Source organism: Glycine max, chromosome 6, assembly GCF_000004515.6.
Source record: "Glycine max cultivar Williams 82 chromosome 6, Glycine_max_v4.0, whole genome shotgun sequence".
Classification (NCBI taxonomy): Eukaryota; Viridiplantae; Streptophyta; class Magnoliopsida; order Fabales; family Fabaceae; genus Glycine; species Glycine max.
In genome coordinates this window covers 49,917,298-49,938,766 of record NC_038242.2, presented here as the reverse complement: position 1 = coordinate 49,938,766, position 21,469 = coordinate 49,917,298, and the positions used below count along the sequence as shown (strand labels likewise).

The 21,469-nt window shown below is 34.2% G+C and overlaps 2 protein-coding genes across 2 annotated transcripts; both read left to right on the top strand.

Annotated features, from left to right (window-relative positions):
- The first annotated feature begins 7,330 nt into the window (after positions 1-7,330).
- Positions 7,331-10,362, top strand: LOC100306178 (REX1-B-related protein). Its single transcript, NM_001248052.2, has 4 exons — positions 7,331-7,518; positions 8,186-8,279; positions 8,398-8,502; positions 9,866-10,362. Exons 1-4 carry the CDS (start codon positions 7,337-7,339, stop codon positions 10,133-10,135), a joined length of 651 nt encoding a protein of 216 aa, NP_001234981.2. The 5' UTR covers positions 7,331-7,336; the 3' UTR covers positions 10,136-10,362.
- A 1,455-nt stretch (positions 10,363-11,817) lies between these two features.
- On the top strand, positions 11,818-19,384 carry LOC100817569 (serrate RNA effector molecule). Its single transcript, XM_006582334.4, has 12 exons — positions 11,818-12,334; positions 13,828-13,952; positions 14,423-14,474; positions 16,157-16,231; positions 16,329-16,403; positions 16,518-16,565; positions 16,738-16,806; positions 16,905-17,699; positions 17,791-17,836; positions 18,195-18,442; positions 18,543-18,725; positions 19,061-19,384. Exons 1-12 carry the CDS (start codon positions 11,967-11,969, stop codon positions 19,119-19,121), a joined length of 2,145 nt encoding a protein of 714 aa, XP_006582397.1. The 5' UTR covers positions 11,818-11,966; the 3' UTR covers positions 19,122-19,384.
- Positions 19,385-21,469: the final 2,085 nt, after the last annotated feature.

Below are 21,469 nucleotides of genomic sequence, written 5' to 3'. Positions count from 1 at the left end.
TTTGTAAAGGATAACATCCGTCACAAATAGAGAGGGATTGTTGGATTTTTGGTTGTTTATGAGAAACCTTGTCCCTCACAGATTTAGAAGGATTTCTAAATATCACATTAATTATTATCAATACTAACATTAATTAATAAATTATATTTAAAAAACATCATATTTAATAATATCATGCGTTGTGTTTAATAAGTACAACAAGTAGTGCTATTTATTATCTTTATTCTTTATTATAAGATTCAGTTAATGATATTAAAGAATTTACTTAATAACATTAAATTTGTTTTAAATTGTTTTTTTTTTAAACTATACTTATGAATAAAACTAGCATGTAACAAATATTAATGAGTTATGCTTTTTCTCGTTATCACATAATTATATTAAATAACATAATAGGAATACCATGATAGTTTTACAAATAGTAAAAAATTTCTTCTAACTCGGGAGCTCGTCCATGTAAATAATTTTGTGAGAAACATATTAAAAAAATATTCTCGAGAAATAATGTTTATTGGTGATGTTATTTTTAAATAAATTAGACATGAATAAACATTTACAACTTTAAATTTTTAGGAAACTAATTTTTTTTCTTGTATTAAAGACTCTCTTAGTGAGGTTTATTATTTAAACTACGTCTTTCTTGTCTAAAGGCCCAAACTAAAAATATTATTTAAGATATTTAAATTTAATTTTACTCAAATAAGTAAAATAATAACATGTTGCCGGTTCAAGTAAAGAAAAAAGAGTATAATAGTCTTACACTTAAAGTGTAAAATAATTTTACATTATTATTCGATCACAAATAATCGTTGATATGATTTTCGAATCAGTTATTATAAACCTTTATAAAAAAAACTAATTATCATAAAAATTAATAAACTTAATATAAATGATAAATTCTTATTAAATGATTATGTACATTTTGTAACACAACCAGTATATTGCTTATTTTCTCATAAAAATATATCATTAGTATGACTTTCAATATAATTATGCATAATTATTCATCGGTTAACATATAAAAACATATGAATCTTCAAATCCAATTTTTAATAAAGATTCCAATTATTTTTACTTCAAGAACGCGTTGGTATAATCTCAAAACAAGCTTAACATTTTTTTTAACAGCAAAATATAATGGTTTGTGAGAGCCCAACTGCCCCTTTGTTCATACGGATTTGTCTTATTTATCCTTGATATTCCCGAGTCTTTGGTTTACTTGTTTGTAAGCATTGATTTTTACTTGAAAAAGCTAATAGATTCATGTAAACGTTATAAAGAAGAATGATGGTTAGTGAAACTGTGCAAATTAGACTTGTGTTTCTTGCGATTTCTTTTTACCTAAATAATAAAACTTCACAAATTATATTTTAAAATACCAAGTTCTATTGACCTTTTTCTATATAAGCATTTATATTTTATGACGAACTTTCCAATACATAGCCACTATTCAGTAGTATAGCAACCGATACTGAAGTTCAGGAGTCCATGATAATGTTATAACTTTTACAAACGGGAATTGATATTTCTTTGGTTCTACCAGCTGTCATGACATTGACCCTTAAGCATTGCCTACTAGAAGTTTGTAAAATTTATTTGTTCAAAGGACAGAGCATAATATAAGGTATAATTGTGGATACCTACAAAGTATTCCAACAAAACCATTATGATTTCCAAATCCATTCATAGCATAATCAAAAATTAAAATAGGTTTAAGTATTGGAATTCCAAATAATATTATTTTATTAAGAGATATAAGTCTCCATCACTTATATCAATAGTTATTGATTCATCATCACCATATAAATACTTAATGCTACTATACACTTAGATACGGAAAAATATATCTCAACTTAAAATAAAGAATTAATGTACAGAGAAAATTTAACTCATCTCAAAGTCCTATAAAAACAATCAATTTCAACAATGTCAAGTATGTATTTATTTCACATAGTTGCTTTGATAAAATTGTTACTAACTCGAGCATTGAAATATCTTTTATAATGACATCTTAGTTGTGTCATAGAAAAAAAAAATCATTGGGGACACTATTGACCTTAATCAACAAAAGACATATTTCACTAGTCAAAGCCATCTAACCCAACATTACTTGATCTAGTGAAATTCAAATACAAACCAACACATTTTTCTTCCTTTTAAGTACAAGTACATTAAACAAATTCAATCTTTTCTTCAATTCTCATTGGTATAAAATTGTTCTTGTAGTTAGATCGTATTTTAGTGAAAAGAGACCTAAACTTTCAAGTGTAAAGTATAATTTGTCTAAAGTATAATGTGTCTGCCTAGATCAAACATTAGGATTTATATGTGGATCTTTCACCATTGGTCGATCCGATATTCCTTCAAGGTTTTATCGTATTTGATCTCAATTGTTGTTATGAGATTCTTGAATACATATCTTAAACTGTTAAGGTCGCTTAATGGCTAAGGATTGGGTGATGTGCGCGGTGGGGTGTCCAACTAATAATCCTAGAGTATCGGTCGGAATCCAAAGCTCTTAGGCAGGAGCATGCCTACTGAAGAGACCGAAGGGATACAAAACTAATTACAACAATATTATATTTGAGTATAGATAATTTTATAGTTTGATTATGTAATATCGTTGTCTTTGTTTCTTTTCTTGTTAAACAAAAGCAATTTTATATATAAAGAGGACACAGATAAAGGCATAAGACATGCCACTATCCGGTCACCGATCAACAAGTACAGCATAAAACAAACAAACAGAGGCAAAAACACACTTAATAAAAGACCAATATGACACTATGTTGCTGCAGCCGGTAGATACACCAAAAAAACCACTAACCATCCAAGTTTAATAAGGAGAGATATAAGATTCATCTTGGAAAAGGGTGAAGAGAGAAGGTAAGGGGGAGAGATCATACGTTCGAATCCCTTCTCGTAATATTTCTAACAAAACTAACATTTATCGAAAAAAAATCCAAATTTAGTAAGCAAAGAGTATGTATGGAAGCCCATGGCAATGGGACGTGGTGGGTACGGGTATTGTTTCCCCAATCTCCGACTCCGACTCTCCAATATATCCGATATCCGACGGGTTAAAGTTTATTATCTCATTCCTGTACCCGTCGGGTATTCCTGATCTCGTCCCATACCCGATTTAAATTAGAAAAATAATTTCTTTTAGTAAAAAAATATTAAAAATTTCATTTTAGAAAAAATAAATTGATTGTTAAACATTTATTTTTAACTAATTATATATCAATAAATTTATTATAGCGCATGTGTCTAAAAAATCGTTAAGAAAATAATATTAAATTATGTAAAAATTCTAAAATAAAATTAACTAGTAATAAAAATTATAGGCCTTTTGATTAAATTATGCAAAAATTCTCAAGATTTTAAGTGACGGGATGGATTCGGAGTCGGGACGGATCTAGTAATCTCATACCCGACTTTTGGTTATCTGAGAAAACCCGAACCCATACCCGGTCAACTCGGATATTATTCGTCAAAATCAGGATAGATTCGGGCGGATATCCACGGGTACGGGTTTCCTTGGCATGTCTAATGGAAGCGAAGATGGAAAATAATATTGGAGATAAATTTATACATTTTTTAATAGGACCAACATAGTTTACATTATGAATTTATGATAATTAATTTTTTTTATTTCCATCGTATAAACCAAACACACCACGAGAGTGAATAATTGAATCCCAAGACTTTATTATGCAGGATTTCATTCCAACAGCCCTCCGTGTAGTCATTATCTTTGTATTTGTGTTTTTGTAGAGTTTATACAATTAAACCATGAATTGCACCTCATTGGAAACTAGGAAAAGGTTGTCATTCCTGCTTCGAAGTTGCATAACACATTCCTCAGCTTTGCAATGCCACGCCCAAAGGAAGGAGACTTGTTGGAAACTAGGGATTCGTGACGTGGAATTTGATGATCTTGGGGTTTGGAAGGGCTGATTTGTATTCGGATGCAATGCGTTGTTTCAGGGAGATGCTAAGTCTGAATGGGATGATGAGGGTGGATTTCATGACTCTTCCTAGCATTCTGAAAGCTTGTGGAAAGGAAGGAGACTTGTTGAAAGCGAGAGAAGTTCACGGGAATGTAGCGAGAAGCTTTGATTTTGATGCAGCTGCTGCCATTGGAATGCGTTGATTGATGTGTATGGAAAATGTGGATGCTTGAATGATTCAGAAAAGGTTTTCTGGACCATGTGCCACATGAATTTAGTCACGTTGACCACCATGATATCTTGTTATGGGGCACACGGAAAGGGGGAGGAATCTCTTTTGCTGTTTAAGAAGATGGTAGATGAAGGGTTTAGGTCGAACCCTGTCACACTCCCAGCAATATTGACCAGTTGTAGCCGCTCGGGTCTGATAGATCAAGGCAAGCACATTTTCAGCTCAATTTGTTCAGACTATGGGTTTGAGCCTACTGTAGAGCATTATGCTCGTATGGTGGATCTTCTGAGCCGCTGTGTGTATCTTCTGGAAGCACTTCAGTTCTTGGAAAACATGAAAGCATCAGGGACAGGAAGCATGTGGGGTGCCCTTCTTGCTGGTTGTGTAATGGACAAAAATGTTGAAGTTGGAGAAATGGCAGCACATCAGCTATTCCAATTAGAACCAGATAATGCTAGCAACTACATAGCTTTGTGTGGTATCTATCAATCTCTTGGCGTTATTATTTTTACGCTTTTGCATTAGTGCCTGTTTTGAGTTAACGGAGGAGGGAAATTATGATGGCATTTCCGAACATGAAGAACCCATATTAGACCTAGGGGAATTGTCTCATCCACTAGCTCAGATTATTTGCAAAATACTAAATCAAATTAGCTAAACTCTGTTATTGACTAATGATTTGGATGTAGCAAATTTGCTACATGTAGATGATACCTAGGTCATTGATTTGTACCTGTAGAGCATTAAAGCCACTTCACTTGATTATGGCTAGGAGGGCTCAGCAGAAGAATAAGGTTCCAAAATTTTATCAGCTTAATATTTGTTTTTTATTCCTCGAAACAACTAATGATCATAAGCATTCCACTCTTATCTTCCACTAAGGAAAGAAGCAAAAAATATCATTGCTAAAAGAGCCCTTTGTTGCCACCGTGAAGGGGTGGCCTTGGAGCTGTACTTTGACTGCCAGGCACCAAGACAGGCATTCGAGGATTGAGCCATTACCCACCATAACACGGAGTGGGTCAATCATTACCGTCTAGAGGTTAAGAAACTTAGCCACCCACGGTTGAATAAAGTTGTGTGTATTGTCATTGTCGACCAAGACTGTGAGGCGCACGTGGCGTATTGTACCAAAGACCCAAAAGGTGTCCGTCGCGGGGAGACCAGCCAAGGCATGAATGCTGATGTAGGGGCTGGTTGGTGATTTCTCCGGTTCCGGTAAGGGGTCAGGGTTTGGCTCGAGGGTGGGGGAGGAAAGGGCAAGAGGGTGGTCAGGTGGTTCAGAGGGGTCTGTAATGAGGAAGAGGACGTGGCCCTTACACCGATGAGAGGTGCTCCACTTCTCATCACAGTTATAGCAGAGCCCTTTATCGTGGCGGGATGCCATCTCTTCAGGGGTGCGTTGAATAAAAGGTGGCTTGGGTTTGCTGGGGTTGGGGTTGGGAGAGGGATGGGGAGGCGGGGGTGGTGAAGGATGGGGTTATGGTCGGAAAGGGTGGCGGCGATCATTGATCTTATCCTCCTGTAAGCGCGCTAAAGCAACGGCTTGTGGCAAGGACAATGGTTGGAGGGCTTGGACCTCACAACAGATTTTCGGGGCGAGGCCGGAAATAAAACAACTTAAAAGGAACAAGGGAGGCAGGCCCACAATCTGGAGCCGCGTTGTGAAAGCTTGAACAAAGTGCCCCGTGGATCGTCGTAAAATGATGGCGCAAAGCGAGTCTCGATTGCATGTAACATCGCCTGCCAAGAGGTGATGAAGCCGTTCTTGTGCATCCATTGAAACCAACTAAGGGCTGGGCCATCAAGATAAAAGGAAGTGACGGTGATACGGTCGTCGTTGGGGGTTCCTTGGTAGTAAAAAAATTGGGTGATCTTGAAGATCCAACCCAAGGGGTCGTGCCCATTAAAGCGAGGGATGTCCAGCTTGACGGGGTGACGAGGTGGTGGTGGGGGTGACGACGTTGTGGGTTGAGTGGCTAGTTGGGTCAGGCGATCGCACAAGACGTCAACCTTGCTTGCCAGCTCGGAGTGCTTCTCGGATAAAGAAGAAATGGCTTCTTCTAATTGATCAGTGGTGGTGCGTCGGGTGGTATGGTCCGCCATTAGAGACCGGCGGCAGGTCAGACCAATGTTACGAGCAGGAAGGGGACGCGAGTTTGGTTTCGAGGACCAAGGCCTCCTCACAATGAAAACTTATGAAATTTCTCTCTGTTTTATTCATTACTACACAATGCCTTTTATACACAGATTACAATTGCCTTAACGAAACTCTAACGGTATTAATCGAATAACCGAATAGCTAACAACTAATTACAATAACTAATAACAGATCATGGATGATCATACGAAGTCCCTTAGGTAGGTTGGTCGAGCGTTGTTTCTCCTAGGTCTTCTCTGGTTCGAAACTACTTCTTCACATGTTACGTCGTGTGACTCTGCATGGGCTGCATGTTCTGCATGATTATGGCCCAGGTTGCTGGTATTGATAACGGGGCTGTTGCTAACAAAATCTTTTTCTTCTGAAAATTTATTCAAATCAAATCCACAATCTGCCTTTTCATTTAAATCAAAACCCCTTTTAACTTTCTCCTTTTTGATTTTGTCATCTTGCAAGTTTGATTCATCATCATCTTCAATGTTATTAAAGGAATCTTCAACTCTTTCTTGCAAGCAAATATAGTTAGGAGTATCTTTTTTCATTCTTATGTTATCTGTAGTTCAATTTCACCGTGAAGCTTTTTCTTTTAACTAAAGATTGATATTCATAAAAAAAAGTACTATTGAATTTTCTATTATTGGGAATTAAGTTTTATGTATTGAGAGTAGATACAAAGTGTTGTTTAATACAAGTCTAAATCTCAACTTATCTAACTTTGGAATATATAAAAATAATTTATGGAGAGAAAGGTATACTTGAGAGAAAAAAATTTATATCACCTTGAACTCTGAAAATGACAAATAAATAAGAAAAAAATATTTCAAAAATCTCAGAGTTAAAAAGAAAGGGAGGGAACAATGAGTAAGGGATCATGTTTTAAAATAATTATTTGTTTTTAAAAAACTATATTGAAAACGAAGTCGTTTTCGTAAAAACGACAGCAGCAGTGGGTCGTATATAAAAGGAAGAAAACGAGATGAGTGAGGAAACATGGTGGCGAGTGAGCGAGCGATGGAAGAAGAAGATTTTGATTTCGAGAAGAAGGTTTCGATAAAGGAATCGATGTCGATGTCGATGTCGACAGAGCTTGATCCAGCCAAAGTTCTTCTTTTGCTTCGTGGTTTCCTCCAAATTCAGCAACGCAGGGCCGAAGCATATTCTAAGCTCAAAAGGTTAATAGTTAACACTTACTAATTACTTACAAGGCTTTGTTTGGATTCGCCAAAATTATATGCAAAATCATTTTTTCTTCTTCTTTATGATCGTATCTCTTATCTGCGACTGTATTTGAATCAAAACGTTACTTAGGGATAGCAATACTTTAGGGTTCATATTTGAGCTTGAGGGATTAAAAAAAGAAAAAGAAAAAAAAAGGAAAGAACTATTTTAATGAGATTGATTCAGGGAAATGGACCAAGAGAATGGTTTTTATTTTTTATTTTTATAAAAAAATCCTCTACGAAAACTAAGAATTTAATTGGAATGCATTGTTATCTGATCGTAGATTGAAATGAAATGTACTGTAGAATTGTTGATTTTTTGCAATAATTACTTTAAAATTCATATCTGAAGTGATTTCTAATTTGTTGATATTGACTCGGGACAAAAATTAAACTGTGGAGATTAATTTTATTTTAGTTTTGGGATGAATATATGAAAAGGAGTGATGCTTTACATATGAACCATTTTTCTATCATGAAAATTCGAAGTTCATGATGTCAATGTTACTATTCCAGGAATTGATTAACACATTGGAATTTGTGATTGTAGTGTTTCCTAAGATTAATTACATTGGAATTTGACATTTGACACTTTGGTTTTATATATCTAACTTGGCAGTGGGTTTTCTGACTACATGGCCTCTGGAGGGGAATTGGCTTACAAGCAGCTCTGCAGTGAAATCACAATAGAGTTTAACAATTGCTCGAAAAAAGTTTGACACATGATCCCAACATTATCAATTTTTTGAACTCAAAAAAATGTGGTTCTGTTTCATATACTGCCTTTGTTTAACTTTTTTTTTTGTTTTTCCTTTTTTTGATTTAGCACAGGTCCTTGAAATGGAGTCACTGTTTAGAAGCCCTGATTACTGCCGAGTTGATCTAGCGCAGCTCCTTAGAGCTGTTCAAGATCAGGAAAAGCAGAAACTTCAACTGGTATGTATCTAGTTTAGTTTTGAATTGAATAGCTCTTCTAGTGAAACAGATTTCGATGTTTGTAGTGATGCATCAACTTATATTCCTTTTATTGTTTTTATGAATCTTTCTTCTTGTACTTTTCTTTTTATATCTTTGCTCTTGGTAGCATTGTTTATCAGACATTGTGACTGAAACATGCTATGAAATATGTTATTTGAATTTGCTCTATGTGTGTTATCTGGATATCAAGTGAGGATACTTTGTCCATTGTATATCCAGCTATTCTTCTATTGTTATAATTTGTCGAAGAATTGAAGTGTTTCATTAAGGTTAAGTGGAGAAATCCTGTTTAATTCACTAAATGTAGTGATATAATAAATTGATCTTGTTGGAATTGTTCATGCAGTTATACACCTAAATGTAGGATTCTTTTCTTTTTCTTTTTTGGGGCATACCAAATGTAAGTTTCAAACTACCTGTTTCAGGAAAAGGTCAAAACTGAAGTTTATCCACTCAGTAACACTCTTGGCTGGACTAGATTACTTTCTCCAACTTAATAACTAAAACCTGTCTTGGTTCATATTCAGAAAACACCTCTTCAAGCCTATTTTAGTGTGGCCACCAGGAACATGCTACTACATGTATATTTAAAAACCTACTAGTTTTACCAAAAACCAAAATAATAGAAACAGAAAGAATTTAAACCTGAAATGGCTAGTCAATATTTAGTTATTTATAAGAATTGTTTATAAGAATGGCTTAAAGTTTCTTAAGTTGCTCATAATCCAGCTCCATCTAGTAAGTATTCTATGTGCAACTGATTCTACTCAGCACACATTAGTTTCATACATGCATATATAGATGTGTGTATTTATATCTAAGAGATATATCTAGTGAGAGAGTCTTTTTTATGAGCGCGAGAGGAATAAATATTGACTATTAAATCTTTTCATGAATAGTTAAGATTAAAACATGTACATCATGAGTTTTTTAAAACATCTCATGACTTTTTTAAGTTATTGTTGTATGGACCATATTTACTCCTTTCAGTCATAAAAATGACTTTCTCACTAGATACATAAAAATAATGCAATAACCTTAGCCTATAAGATAAGAATTGATAATTTCGTTGAATGGAATGATTATATTTTCTTTGCCCTCTCTCCCGTGGGTGTTGTTGTTACTTGTGGTTGTTTACCATTTGAAAATTCTGCACAGATTGTATAATAACATTATATCAATTAGTTTCTCTACTTGCTCTTAATTGCCTTCATGACTAGAACTCGTATTCTATTAGATTGCACTATTCTGTTTCTTGCTACTACCCAAATAATTGTCATTCAAATGTGTAGTCTATGCTGACAATTACTATACTTCACAGACTGCCACCATTCAGGTGTTAAAGAAAGCCGGTCGCCCATCTGAACGTCTGGTAAGCCATGAGAATTGCAAATTTACAAAGCCAGCAGAGCATGAGTGCGTTCATGTTCAGGAGATTACAGAAGCTTCTGGGACTGAAGAAGCTGAAGCAGATGCTGAGTATGACAATGCTCTAAAAGAAGCTATTAGAGGTGTCCAGGATGCTGTCATGGCCATTAATGAACATCTAGAAGAAGTCAGATATGAAATTGCTGCCCTTGAAGCAGAGTGATTCTTTTCCAGCATATTTACTAAAACATTATTGACTTCAATTCATATTCAGATCATATAATCATTTGCCTGTGAATGGATAGGTTCAGACACCCAGTGCTAACAAATATTTTTATGGGTCTGCAACCCGTGGAATGTATATAGACACCCTAAAATGAAGTTCATGAATTTTGTCCAGTCGTCAACAATTTTAATTAAAATGGTAAAAGAAATTCAACATTTCTTATTAAAAAGCAGTTTTGGTAGTTGAAGTCTTGATTGAGCCAATTATTTTAAGGATCCGTCAACAGTTATTTGCTAAAAAATATGATACATGACAACACAAATGTAATTGTTTCAGGTTTGATTTGAAAGTGATCATGTGACAACACAATAAGAATTCTGATGGACAGCACCAAAGCTTAATTTTTTGTTACTAGTTAAACCGTGGGATAACTTTTTGTTCCAAATACTAAACAATAACTAGTAGTTTTGTGCCACTATTTAACTTCGTTGGTCTTCTCATATTCCATCCTCGTTGCTCTGCTACCCCAAGGAAGAAGATGCCATTTGAATGGTGAATGGTTATGAAGTTTTTTATGGGTATTATAATTAAATTAATTAAAATAATATTTTTATATTTATATTATATTATTATATATTTATGATATATATTATTTGATAATACATAATTATATGAATTATATAAAAATAATTAATATGGAAGAGGGTATTATAGTAAATTTAATATTATTTTACTTGTGTTGTGTTTTGTCCACCAAACAAAGTACAAGATAAAAAAAAATTGACCTATAACTTAAGCCTATTAAGTTAATAAGCTGTGGTCACTGTGTAAATCAATTTTGTACGGCACACATGGTGTTTTAGATTCACAGTGAATGAAATTTATTTTTAGCATGCTTAGTATGGCAGGGAGGTGAGGGAAAATTGTGTTCATTTTCACGGTGAATATGAAACAACTCATTTGTTGTGGGATAGTAAAAAAATTTAGGTGGTTTTAGGGGTGTCATTGCGTTTTTTTACTGTATCCAAACGCACTGAACAGATTGACTTGATTTTGGGATTGATGAAAATTTAAACCTTTTTGGTAGAAAAGTTTATTTTAACTGTGGGTTTTATAAATTATATTTTATTTACATTTCAAAAGTAATTTTATTTAATCAATTAAACAAAATAATTATTCGCAGTGCACTTTAAAAATTAAAATTGTCTCATGTTCAAGTACATTAATTTTCTTAGATTTGATTTCATAAGAAAATAACTTTCTTAAAACCTAAAATAAACGGATCATTTTTGCATAAAGTGAGTAGAAAAGTCATGTCTTTGACATCTTTCCTTTTCACTATCATCTTTTACGATAAAATTGAATTAAAATTAAATTATAATATCAATAAATTACCTAGTTCGGATGAAACTAAACTTAAATTCTTTAAGTAAGTTAACTTATTTTTCATGTTTTTTTATGTATATTTCGTTAATTATTTTAAATATTTAATGTAATTGTATACATATGAGATTCGAATTTAAGATATTCGGTTAAATTAAATTATTTTACATCAGTTGATTAAAAAAAAATTACATGACGGTAAATTTGTTGGTCACGTAACCCAAACCATGTCTGGAAAACGTTATCCGATTTTGATTTATCTGTGAAGTGCCAATTTATTCTCCCAAATAAGTAAAAAAAGTTAAAACTCACACCACACTCGACAAAACACAAACCCAAACCTAAAACCATTCCCAATTGAATTGGGATTTAGGGTTTTACTCTCTTTCACTTCTATTTCCCGATTTTTCTCCTTTTTCGATCGATCCCTCTTCTTCTCTCTTCCATGGCCGAAGTGATCAACAACATGCCTCCTGAATCCCTCGACCAATCTCCCTCCTCTTCCGCTCCTCCTCCACCTCCTCCTCCGCCACCCGCCTCTTCCTCCGCCCCCGCCGACGATCTCCCTCCGCCGCCTCTCCCTCCTCCGCCGCGCCGCCGGGACCGCAGGGACGACCGCGACTTTGACCGCCACCCTAACCGCAGCCGGGATTACTACGACCGCGACAGGGACTTCAAGCGCCGCCGCAGCCCTAGCCCCGGCTACCGTGACCGACGATACTCTCCTCCACCACCTTCGCGCCGGTCGCCTCCGCCGTACAAGCGATCCCGGAGAGGAAGCCCCCGCGGCGGGGGGTATGGACCCGATGATAGGTGTGATTCGAGCTTTTGTCCTGGTTTTGATGATTTGTTATGTACGATTGAAGTATATGGAGTGGAATTTGTGTTTGTAGTATTTGGAATTATGTTATGTATGCTAGTGTAGTTCAATTTAATTTAGGATTTTGAGTTGAAATGTTGTGTTCTGTTTTGTGGTGGAATTGTAGGTTGAGTTGGTTGTTGGTTGTTTTGGTTACGTTGCTGAAAAAGTGTAAATTGTCATGGCTGGGGAGTGTATCTGGTTTTTCTTCAATTGCATTTTGTAGGATGGGAAGTGAACTATCTGATTTTCTTTGGGGGCTTCAGGTTCCTTTGGCGGAACACTGGATTTTGGGGTTGGATTGGATGTTTGATGTTTAATGGGCCTGGGCCTAGGGCACAAGGGGAACTTGTTGAGAGATTGAGATTAAGCAGCTTTGTTTCATTTAATTCCTGTTTTCTTGGGTTTTTTCTGCCTGCAGTCTCTCCCCCCCGCTTCTTTTGGTGTTATGGATATCTTTCATCAAAATCTCTGTTTATCCAGTTAAATAAAAAAAATGAGGATTTTGAAGTCTTGATGGATGTTTGAAAGTTCTGACATCATGGATTTTGGAAACCTTGCTAGGAATTTATTTTCTACAACGCATAATTTGTTTATATTTGGATTGTTATGAAAAGAAGAATCAGATCTTGTTGTCAATGGTTTAGAGATATGGCGATCAGTAAATTTGCTCTTTATTTGTTAGGGTCGAGGTGGAAAAATATTGCTTGCATTAATTCTTATGTTTTATTGTTGTTGCTTTTTCTTTTCCCATGGCTTGATGTTAGGGGTTTTTCTGTTTTGTTATTCCTTTCAGTTTTTCTTTTTGTTATCAATCCCACTCTATTTCTTTTCTAAACTGACGTCTCTGTCATACAGTTATTGAATTATGACCTTATTCAAGAAAATTGTAATCCTTTGATGTTGGCATTCAGTTTCAACTTTCAGCCAAATTAAATCATTTTTAACTATGCTGTTTTAATTATAAATTTTATACCAATCATGTATTTGGACAAAAAAAAAGCCTTGCTAGAATACTGGATTTATTCAAATTTTATTTTAATGGTTTCTGTTTTCTTTTTACTTTTTGTGATTGTGAATGCTTCAAAATATGTCATAGAAGTTGTGAAGACAAAATTGTATCTCTTAATACAGTTTTATTCAACCTCATATATTTATGTAACTGTGTTCTTTCAAACTTATTTATTTTCTGATTTCTTACAAATTCCACTGATTGTAGCATGACTACTGAAAGATGAATGGTTATATATTGACTGAGTGATGTGATGTTATATTCATGCTATCATGTGATTAAATAATGGTTTATGGTTTATAGGAAATTCATCAGAAGGATTTTCTTCTCTCACATTTGAACCTTGCTGCTTTACATCCTCATCACCCTAGGATATGTATCACACATTATGCTGATGATTTTTTTAAATAATATACTTCATTATGATTAAAGCAGATTTGGTTATGATTATTCTGGTGGCTATGAACGGGGAGCGGGTGGAAGGACTGGTTATGCAGATGAGAAATCTTATGGCAGGCTTGTACATCGATCTGCTGGGGGATATCATAATGGGATTTCTGGTATGTTAATAATTGTTAATCACTGTGGGTTTTTCTTACATAGTGTAAATGAAATTTATTTAATTCCAGTTTTATTCTCTAATTGAGCTAAGTTAAACTCATGACATCCCACTTTGCGTACTGAAATATAGCTACACATAATAAAATAATTTTCTTTTCACACTTTTTAATTTCATAGTTTTTGCATTGCTTATTATTGCTTGTGATGGGAGTTAAATTGAGAGCATTAAGCTTAGTGCAGACAATGTGACAGTTGTTTTGGAGACTATTCATTAGGTGTGCTATTGAATCAACATCATCAGTGTAGATGACATTTTAAAGTCTATAATACTTTTTCCATTACAACAAATATAAATATCAAACATTAATTTATTCAGTTTTCTTTTTGTGCTATTGTCAAACATTAGCAGCTACATAAAGCAGGTCAGCTTACTGTTAATATGTTCCTATGTTGTGGGTTCATTTTGCAGATGTGGATAATAGTCGTGGTTATGCAGATTTGTCAAGTGGAGGTGCACAAAGGTCAGTTTTTACTTCTTTTTTTTTTCTTTTTGAACCATGTATGAGTAAACATACCTGCCTTGTTTCATCTATTTCTTGTGCAACATCTACAAGAATTTCTGTCAATGGAATGGTATTCGAGAAAGGAAATATGGCTAAGGAGCCAATATATTCTTATAACATTGCAGGATTGAATCATGAGGTTTATAGGTTTATGCTGTTCAGCTGTTGAGAATTTTTTATATCACCTGAGATGAAATGTTTACTTTATACCCTGAGTGGGAAGCTTCAATTGAAGATACATCTTGCTACATTGATTTTATAAAGCCAAGACAGCACTGGATCTCTGCTACTATTTGTTGAGCAATTTGGGAGATGTGATTATTAGAGGAATTTGATGTGTGAAAAGGATGTGCACTATGTGCACCTCAGTTGTCCTTTCGCCATAAATAGGCATTTGAAATACAGATTCAAATGCACTCTGCAAAGACTGAAGTACTGGTTTAAAATCACCTGCAAGTAGATTACATTCAAATAGAAGATACCTTATTCCAATGGAAAGTTTAGAAAGAAGGTATTCTATCATGGTGGCAAGTAAATTTCTGGAAAGTAACAGAGACAATAGTTGTCTCAGAACACTAAGGGTCTCCTTGGGAGAAGTGGTAAAGTGGGGAAAGCTTACACTAAGTAGTACACTTTCCCTCCCTTTTCTTCCTTTTCCACCTCTTTCAAACAGGCCCTGAGTGTTCTTTGATGGTTGGGGCTTTATCACACTATTCATGTACTTTGATGAAGATTGGTTTCTTCAGGACTGTTGTTTCAATTTTCATTATGAAAGACAATCAGTCTTGAGATACTGATTAAAAGAAATTCAGTGAGTGAAAATGTCAAAGAAAGTTGCCAAACCATGATAAGAAAACTAAATGCCTTCATTGATTATATTCTCTGAAGTTTTCATCACACACACATATAGATAGATGGATAGATCAAATTATACCACTACAAATTACATCAACACTTGCACCATCAATAACTTTATATAGAATGTATTTTTATTTTTCCAACTGTTGAGAATAACTATATATTAGCTTAATCGTGTCATTTTTTTGTCAAAATTGAATAACTACTATAATAAAAAAAAATTAGTTTTAAATGTTTTAAAATTATATATTACGTCAACTTTAATGTATTTTGATGTATATTTCAATTGATCATTAAATAATTTTAGATAAATATTATATTTTGTAGATATGAGTATAAGAACTTTTAATTCAATGGTAAAGTTTGAGATTATGTTATCCTATGTCTCGTTGCAACGCATTTACTGACCACTACTGAAGAGCTTTTGGAACACCGGCTCATTATTTTGTCTTTCCTACTATGCTTTTGTTCCCAACCTTATCAGAAGTTGTATTTTGTGCTTGTTACTGCTTGCTTCAAATTTTGTAAAATTTCTATAGAATCTATACCCAAGTGTATCTTTCACTTGAGTGTTATTAGTAAATAGAAAAAAAATCATGTATAAATTTATTATATATTTTCATTCTTCCTTTATATTCTCCTGAAGGGTAGTTATGGAAGTTTCTCTTTAAAATGTTGATAATGTTGTTGCTGATTCATGTATTGCCTTTATTTTCTCTATTTGACAACATATTTTTTGGCGGAAGTCTGTTAACATTTCAGATACTTGTGAATTATTTCAGAGAGGGGTTGATGTCCTATAAACAATTCATTCAGGAGCTTGAAGATGATGTGCTGCCAGCTGAAGCTGAGCGTAGGTAAATGTTGGAAAACAGTATCCTTTTCATTGTGCCTAAGCTCTAAATTCAGAATAACTTATTGGATACTAATGATATGCTTAATTTATTTTTCTAGGTATCAAGAGTACAAATCAGAGTATATTTCTACACAAAAGCGGGCTTATTTTAATGCTCACAAGGATGAGGAGTGGTATTGATTTTCTTTTTCCACTGCCAAAATTTATTTGATTCTTGAGTTATTGTCTTGTTTCAAGTACGTGCAATCTTGTGATCCTTCCTTTATTTGATTTATTTTTTGATGTAGGTTAAAAGATAAATATCACCCAACAAATTTACTAACAGTAATTGAAAGGTGAGTTTTTCAGATCTTGCAGTCTAATGAAAAACCGAGTAGAGTGTCCTCTTTATGTTGATGGATCATATACCAGTATTTTTACTTGGGTGGTTGTTAGATAGGATGGTAAATTAATGTTTTGATTAAAATATATAATTGTAATTGATCCTCTCTGCACATCATCTTTTAGGAGGAATGAAAATGCTCGACGGCTTGCAAAGGATTTTTTGCTTGATTTGCAAAGTGGAACATTAGACCTGTATGTTCTTGCTCCTTCACGCTGTCTGTGCATTTGCCTGCTCTTCTTCCTTATGCTGTCAATATTTTTTGTATCATGTGAATTTTCAATCAATGCAGAAATCCTGGTTTGAACTCCACTTCATCCGGTAAATCAGGGCAAGCCAGTGAACCTAATTCTGAGGAAGAAACAGATGGTAAACGAAGAAGACATGTTAGGGGACCTAATAAAGATAATGATTTCTCAGCTGCTCCAAAAGCTCACCCTATCAGTTCTGAACCTAGACGGATACAAGCAGATATTCAACAGGCTCAGGCTGTTGTTCGTAAGCTTGACAGGGAAAAGGGTATTGAAGATAATATTTTATGCACCAGTGACCATAATAAAAATGATGATAAGGCTCACAGTGGATCTGTGGGCCCCATAGTAATTATCCGTGGCTTAACATCTGTTAAGGGCTTAGAGGGTGTTGAGCTACTTGACACACTTATTACGTATCTTTGGCGGATACATGGTGTTGATTATTATGGTATGGTTGAGACTAATGAGGCCAAGGGTTTTAGGCATGTGAGGCCAGAAGGAGCAGGGCATGAAGAAACAAGTAAATCTGGTTCTGACTGGGAGAAGAAACTTGATTCATTTTGGCACGGAAGGTTGAATGGCCAGGATCCATTGGAAGTGATGACTGCCAAGGAGAAGATAGATGCTGCAGCAACTGATGTGTTGGATCCACATGTTAGGAAAATTAGGGATGAGAAATATGGGTGGAAGTATGGTTGTGGAGCTAAGGGCTGCACAAAGCTTTTTCATGCAGCTGAATTTGTGCACAAACATTTGAAGCTAAAACACCCTGAGATTGTGATGGAACTAACATCCAAAATGCGCGAGGATCTTTATTTTCAAAATTACATGAAGTAAGTATCAATTAAAGCTTCTTTTATTTAGTGGTTAGTATTGCTGGTGTGGGTGCCCATATCACTTACAGTGCCCTTACTATCATTGCAGTGATCCTGATGCTCCTGGTGGAATGCCTGTCATGCAGCAACCTCAGGTAGACTAGTTATTTTATTTACCATGCACTTATATACCTAGAAGGAAAATATTACTAATAATGATTCATGACTTGATAGAACGATCTTTATTATTGCATCATGCATATTTTGGAAACATTTTGGTCCAGGTTTTAGTAGTTGTTTATCTGAATCGTGGCATTTCAGTAACATTGCAGATGGGGTCTGTACTGCTTGTGGAATCAGTCAAGTATTTTGCATTTCCCTTTGAATGTGTGCTGCTCTGTCTATGGGGCAAGTAGCCTGATGTATTATGGCCTTAGCATAGCAATGTATTTCTGCACAATGTCGGTATAGTTTGATTTTCAAATGCTCAGTCCTTTTTTGTTCTGTCTGTAGAAGGATAGACCTCTAAAGCGAAGATTAGGAGGTTTAGAGGGCCGATTGAAGGATGACCGTGGTAACCGGCGAGACCAGGACAGAAGTGACAGAATGAATGGAGATAGGCCTGATGGTTCCCCATCCCATGAAAGGCAGATGGGAAACCATGATGAAGCAATGTATGATGCATATGGAGGGCCTGGTGTACCTGCATTTACCTCAGATATGCCCCCTCCACCAGTTTTGATGCCTGTACCTGGTGCTGGGTTAGTTTCCCTTTCCATTCTTCTCCATCTACCAAATCTGATCCACCTTGTTTCTTTAATTGAGTTTTGGTTGGTGCTTATATAATTTGCATCCCTACAGGCCTTTGGGACCCTTTGTCCCTGCTCCACCAGAAGTTGCAATGCAGATGTTCAGGGAGCAAGGAGGACCTACATCATTCGATGCCTCGGGAAGGAAGATGCGATCTGGTCCTCATATGGGTGGACCAGCACCTATAATTGCTGTTCCTCCATCCTTTAGACCTGATCCTCGACGGATGCGAAGGTAATCATTCTGTAGGACCTTTGTTCAGATTTTCCCTTGCTGGATCCTAAATCGTAATACTATCTCTTCCATGTTCATGTATGATCTTTAGACTTCAATCTGCATCCTAACTTTCAACTTTCTATGCCCTCTTTACCTGGTCCAAGACTGCTTCACTATATTCAGTACTCAACTTATTCTTCCCTTATATATTCAAATAAGTTCCTTTTATTTTTTCCTTTGCTTTTATTCCCTGGAAATTTTATTGAAGTTCTGAAGGATTTTCCATGTAACAAAATAACTAGTAGCATTTGAAAAATATGAAACATTTACTAATTTTGTTAATGGTGGTGCAGTTATGAAGATCTAGATGCCCCAGAAGACGAAGTCACTGTGATAGACTATAGGAGCTTGTAGGTGTGAATTCCACTAATTTCAATGAGATTGGTTTGGGTGGCATGCCTCCTATTACGCTTTCTTGACGAGAGCTGCAGTCTAGCCTTAATGGGGTTAGGCTTCATTTATTTTGTGAATTTGTTTTGAGAATCTCTTTTTTTTTCCCTTTCAATATGGTGAAATTTGAGCCGAGGGATGTATCGTGTTGACTTTGATGTTGTACTAGAGATACGATTTGTAGACTTCAGTTATTTTTCTGATACAAGGATAATTTTAAAAAATAATGTTAGCTGATGATTGCATTATAATCTAGAAATGATGCATTTTGCATCAAGCGAGGGAAAAGTAATTTGGTAGATTAAAAATATTCTATTCTAATGCGAGATTAAAGCCATACATGTCTCTGAATCCCATTCCTCCATCAACTTTAGGCTGTGATCCCATGATAACCATGCTGTTTCGCTTACCACTAGAATGAATTCATCACACAAGGAATGAGGAGTTAGTGTATGTAGGAACAGCTTGTGCCACAGCCTGTCCTGATATAGCTCTTCCCCTCCAAGAATTGAGCTGATTTCACAACCCGTCTTTAGCATATTTGAATGCTGATTTTATGTTTCTTCCTATTAATGATAATGGAAGACCAATTTAAAATAATGAAGTCTGATAATATCCTTAAAATAAATTGAGTAATAAAAGAATTAATGGGTTTTTGGTTCAACTTTTTTTGGTTTTGAATGCTAATGCACAATGAATATTAGTATTTCTCAAATATATATATATATATATATATATATATATATATATATATATATATATATATATATATATTAAGATTTATTGTAAAATATTCAATATTAATTATGTCTTTAATCTTTTAGTTTTTTTTTTTTGTAATCTTTACAATTCAGAAAATAAAGTAATATATAAAATTCAAGAAGAAATATTAAAAATATTTTTCATCTATACCTATATTATATATATAAAAGGAATATGAAGCTTTGGTATATACATTTCTGATCTCATGTTATCCTTATAACTTCCTTTTTAAATCATTTTTTTATCCTTATAGCTGCTCCTTTCAATCAACTTACGTCTAACAAAATACATATTATTATTTAACTTATATTACCTTATTTATTTATTTAAAACATAGAGAAAGACACATAGTGTCTCTTTTTTCCTAAATTAAAATATAAAAAGATCAGGCAATTATAAGTTAAGAAAATATATTAGAAAATCTCTCTCTCATTATAATATTGAATCCTCATTTTAAATAAGAATGTTTTAAAAAGCTATTGCTAAATAATAATGTTTTTAAATGCCTTTCTTTAAAGAAGTACTTTTAACTTTTAAGAATTACTTTAGTGGGAATATCGCCTTAATTCCAATCTTGCAAGTGTCTTAGAAAGAGCTATCTATACTGAAGTGTTGTTTGGAAAAGCTAAGTGAAATGTTGTAGAATGGAACCACTACAACTTGGACTCTTAGTGGGTTGAAGTCCAATATTATCTAAAAATATACTAAAACTTTGACTTTTGGTGGAAATCAAATGTTAGGGGATTTATAATAATTCAAATATCATGTTTAACCAATTAAATTAAATTTTTTTAACGTCTATAAATATGTTTTAGATAAATAAAGTTTGAATCGTCCTCATCTTGCAAGCTAACTTTATAAAAATCTATCCTAAATTCTATCAGGTCAAAATGTCTCACTGACTAGAAATGTAACATAAATATAACTTATAAATCATGAACAATCCTTATTCCACAAGCTAATTTTTTCGGGTGGAATTAAGCCCTAAGCCTGAATTCTAGAAGTTCTCATTCTTATTCAGTCATGCGTCTTACATTATTCCTAAATATTGAGTATTTAATTTTATTTTTTATTCCTTTCAAATATATTTCTTAATTTTAATTTTAAATTTATTTTGATTTAACATTTATCTCAATTTTTTCCATTAATCATCTAAAGTCATTCTTTTAATCTTTATTTGTATAGATGATATCATTAACAACTTATTTCTTTGATTATACTATTTTTATCTTTACTTCTAACTTGAATTTCAGTAACTTTTTTTTTAAAAAAAAATTATCAGTATTTTTTTTGAATGGGAGCGGCAAAATGCCCCTATTAAGCTTTATTAAAAACTTTTCAGAAAAGAAATAGAAGTTACATAAGCTTGAACAAAAGAGCTAAAAGACTAAGGAATGACATAAAAAGTATTCTCATCTCTATCAACTTGATTGGCTTCTCTACTAACATAAGCCCAAGAGAGAGCTCCTCCCCCAACTATGTAATCTTTTATCAGCTTCACCAACTGATAACAATAATGATTTTGGGGGCAACCTTCTTCAATTAATGAA

Bases quoted from the DNA above. Each gene is read 5' to 3' on its own strand.
- LOC100306178 (NM_001248052.2), top strand. From the start codon at position 7,337: ATGGTGGCGAGTGAGCGAGCGATGGAAGAAGAAGATTTTGATTTCGAG. The intron at 7,519-8,185 runs GTTAATAGTTAA...CTAACTTGGCAG, and splicing joins GCATATTCTAAGCTCAAAAG to TGGGTTTTCTGACTACATGG. The intron at 8,503-9,865 runs GTATGTATCTAG...TATACTTCACAG, and splicing joins AAAAGCAGAAACTTCAACTG to ACTGCCACCATTCAGGTGTT.
- LOC100817569 (XM_006582334.4), top strand. From the start codon at position 11,967: ATGGCCGAAGTGATCAACAACATGCCTCCTGAATCCCTCGACCAATCT. The intron at 17,700-17,790 runs GTAAGTATCAAT...CTATCATTGCAG, and splicing joins TATTTTCAAAATTACATGAA to TGATCCTGATGCTCCTGGTG. The intron at 18,443-18,542 runs GTTAGTTTCCCT...GCATCCCTACAG, and splicing joins ATGCCTGTACCTGGTGCTGG to GCCTTTGGGACCCTTTGTCC.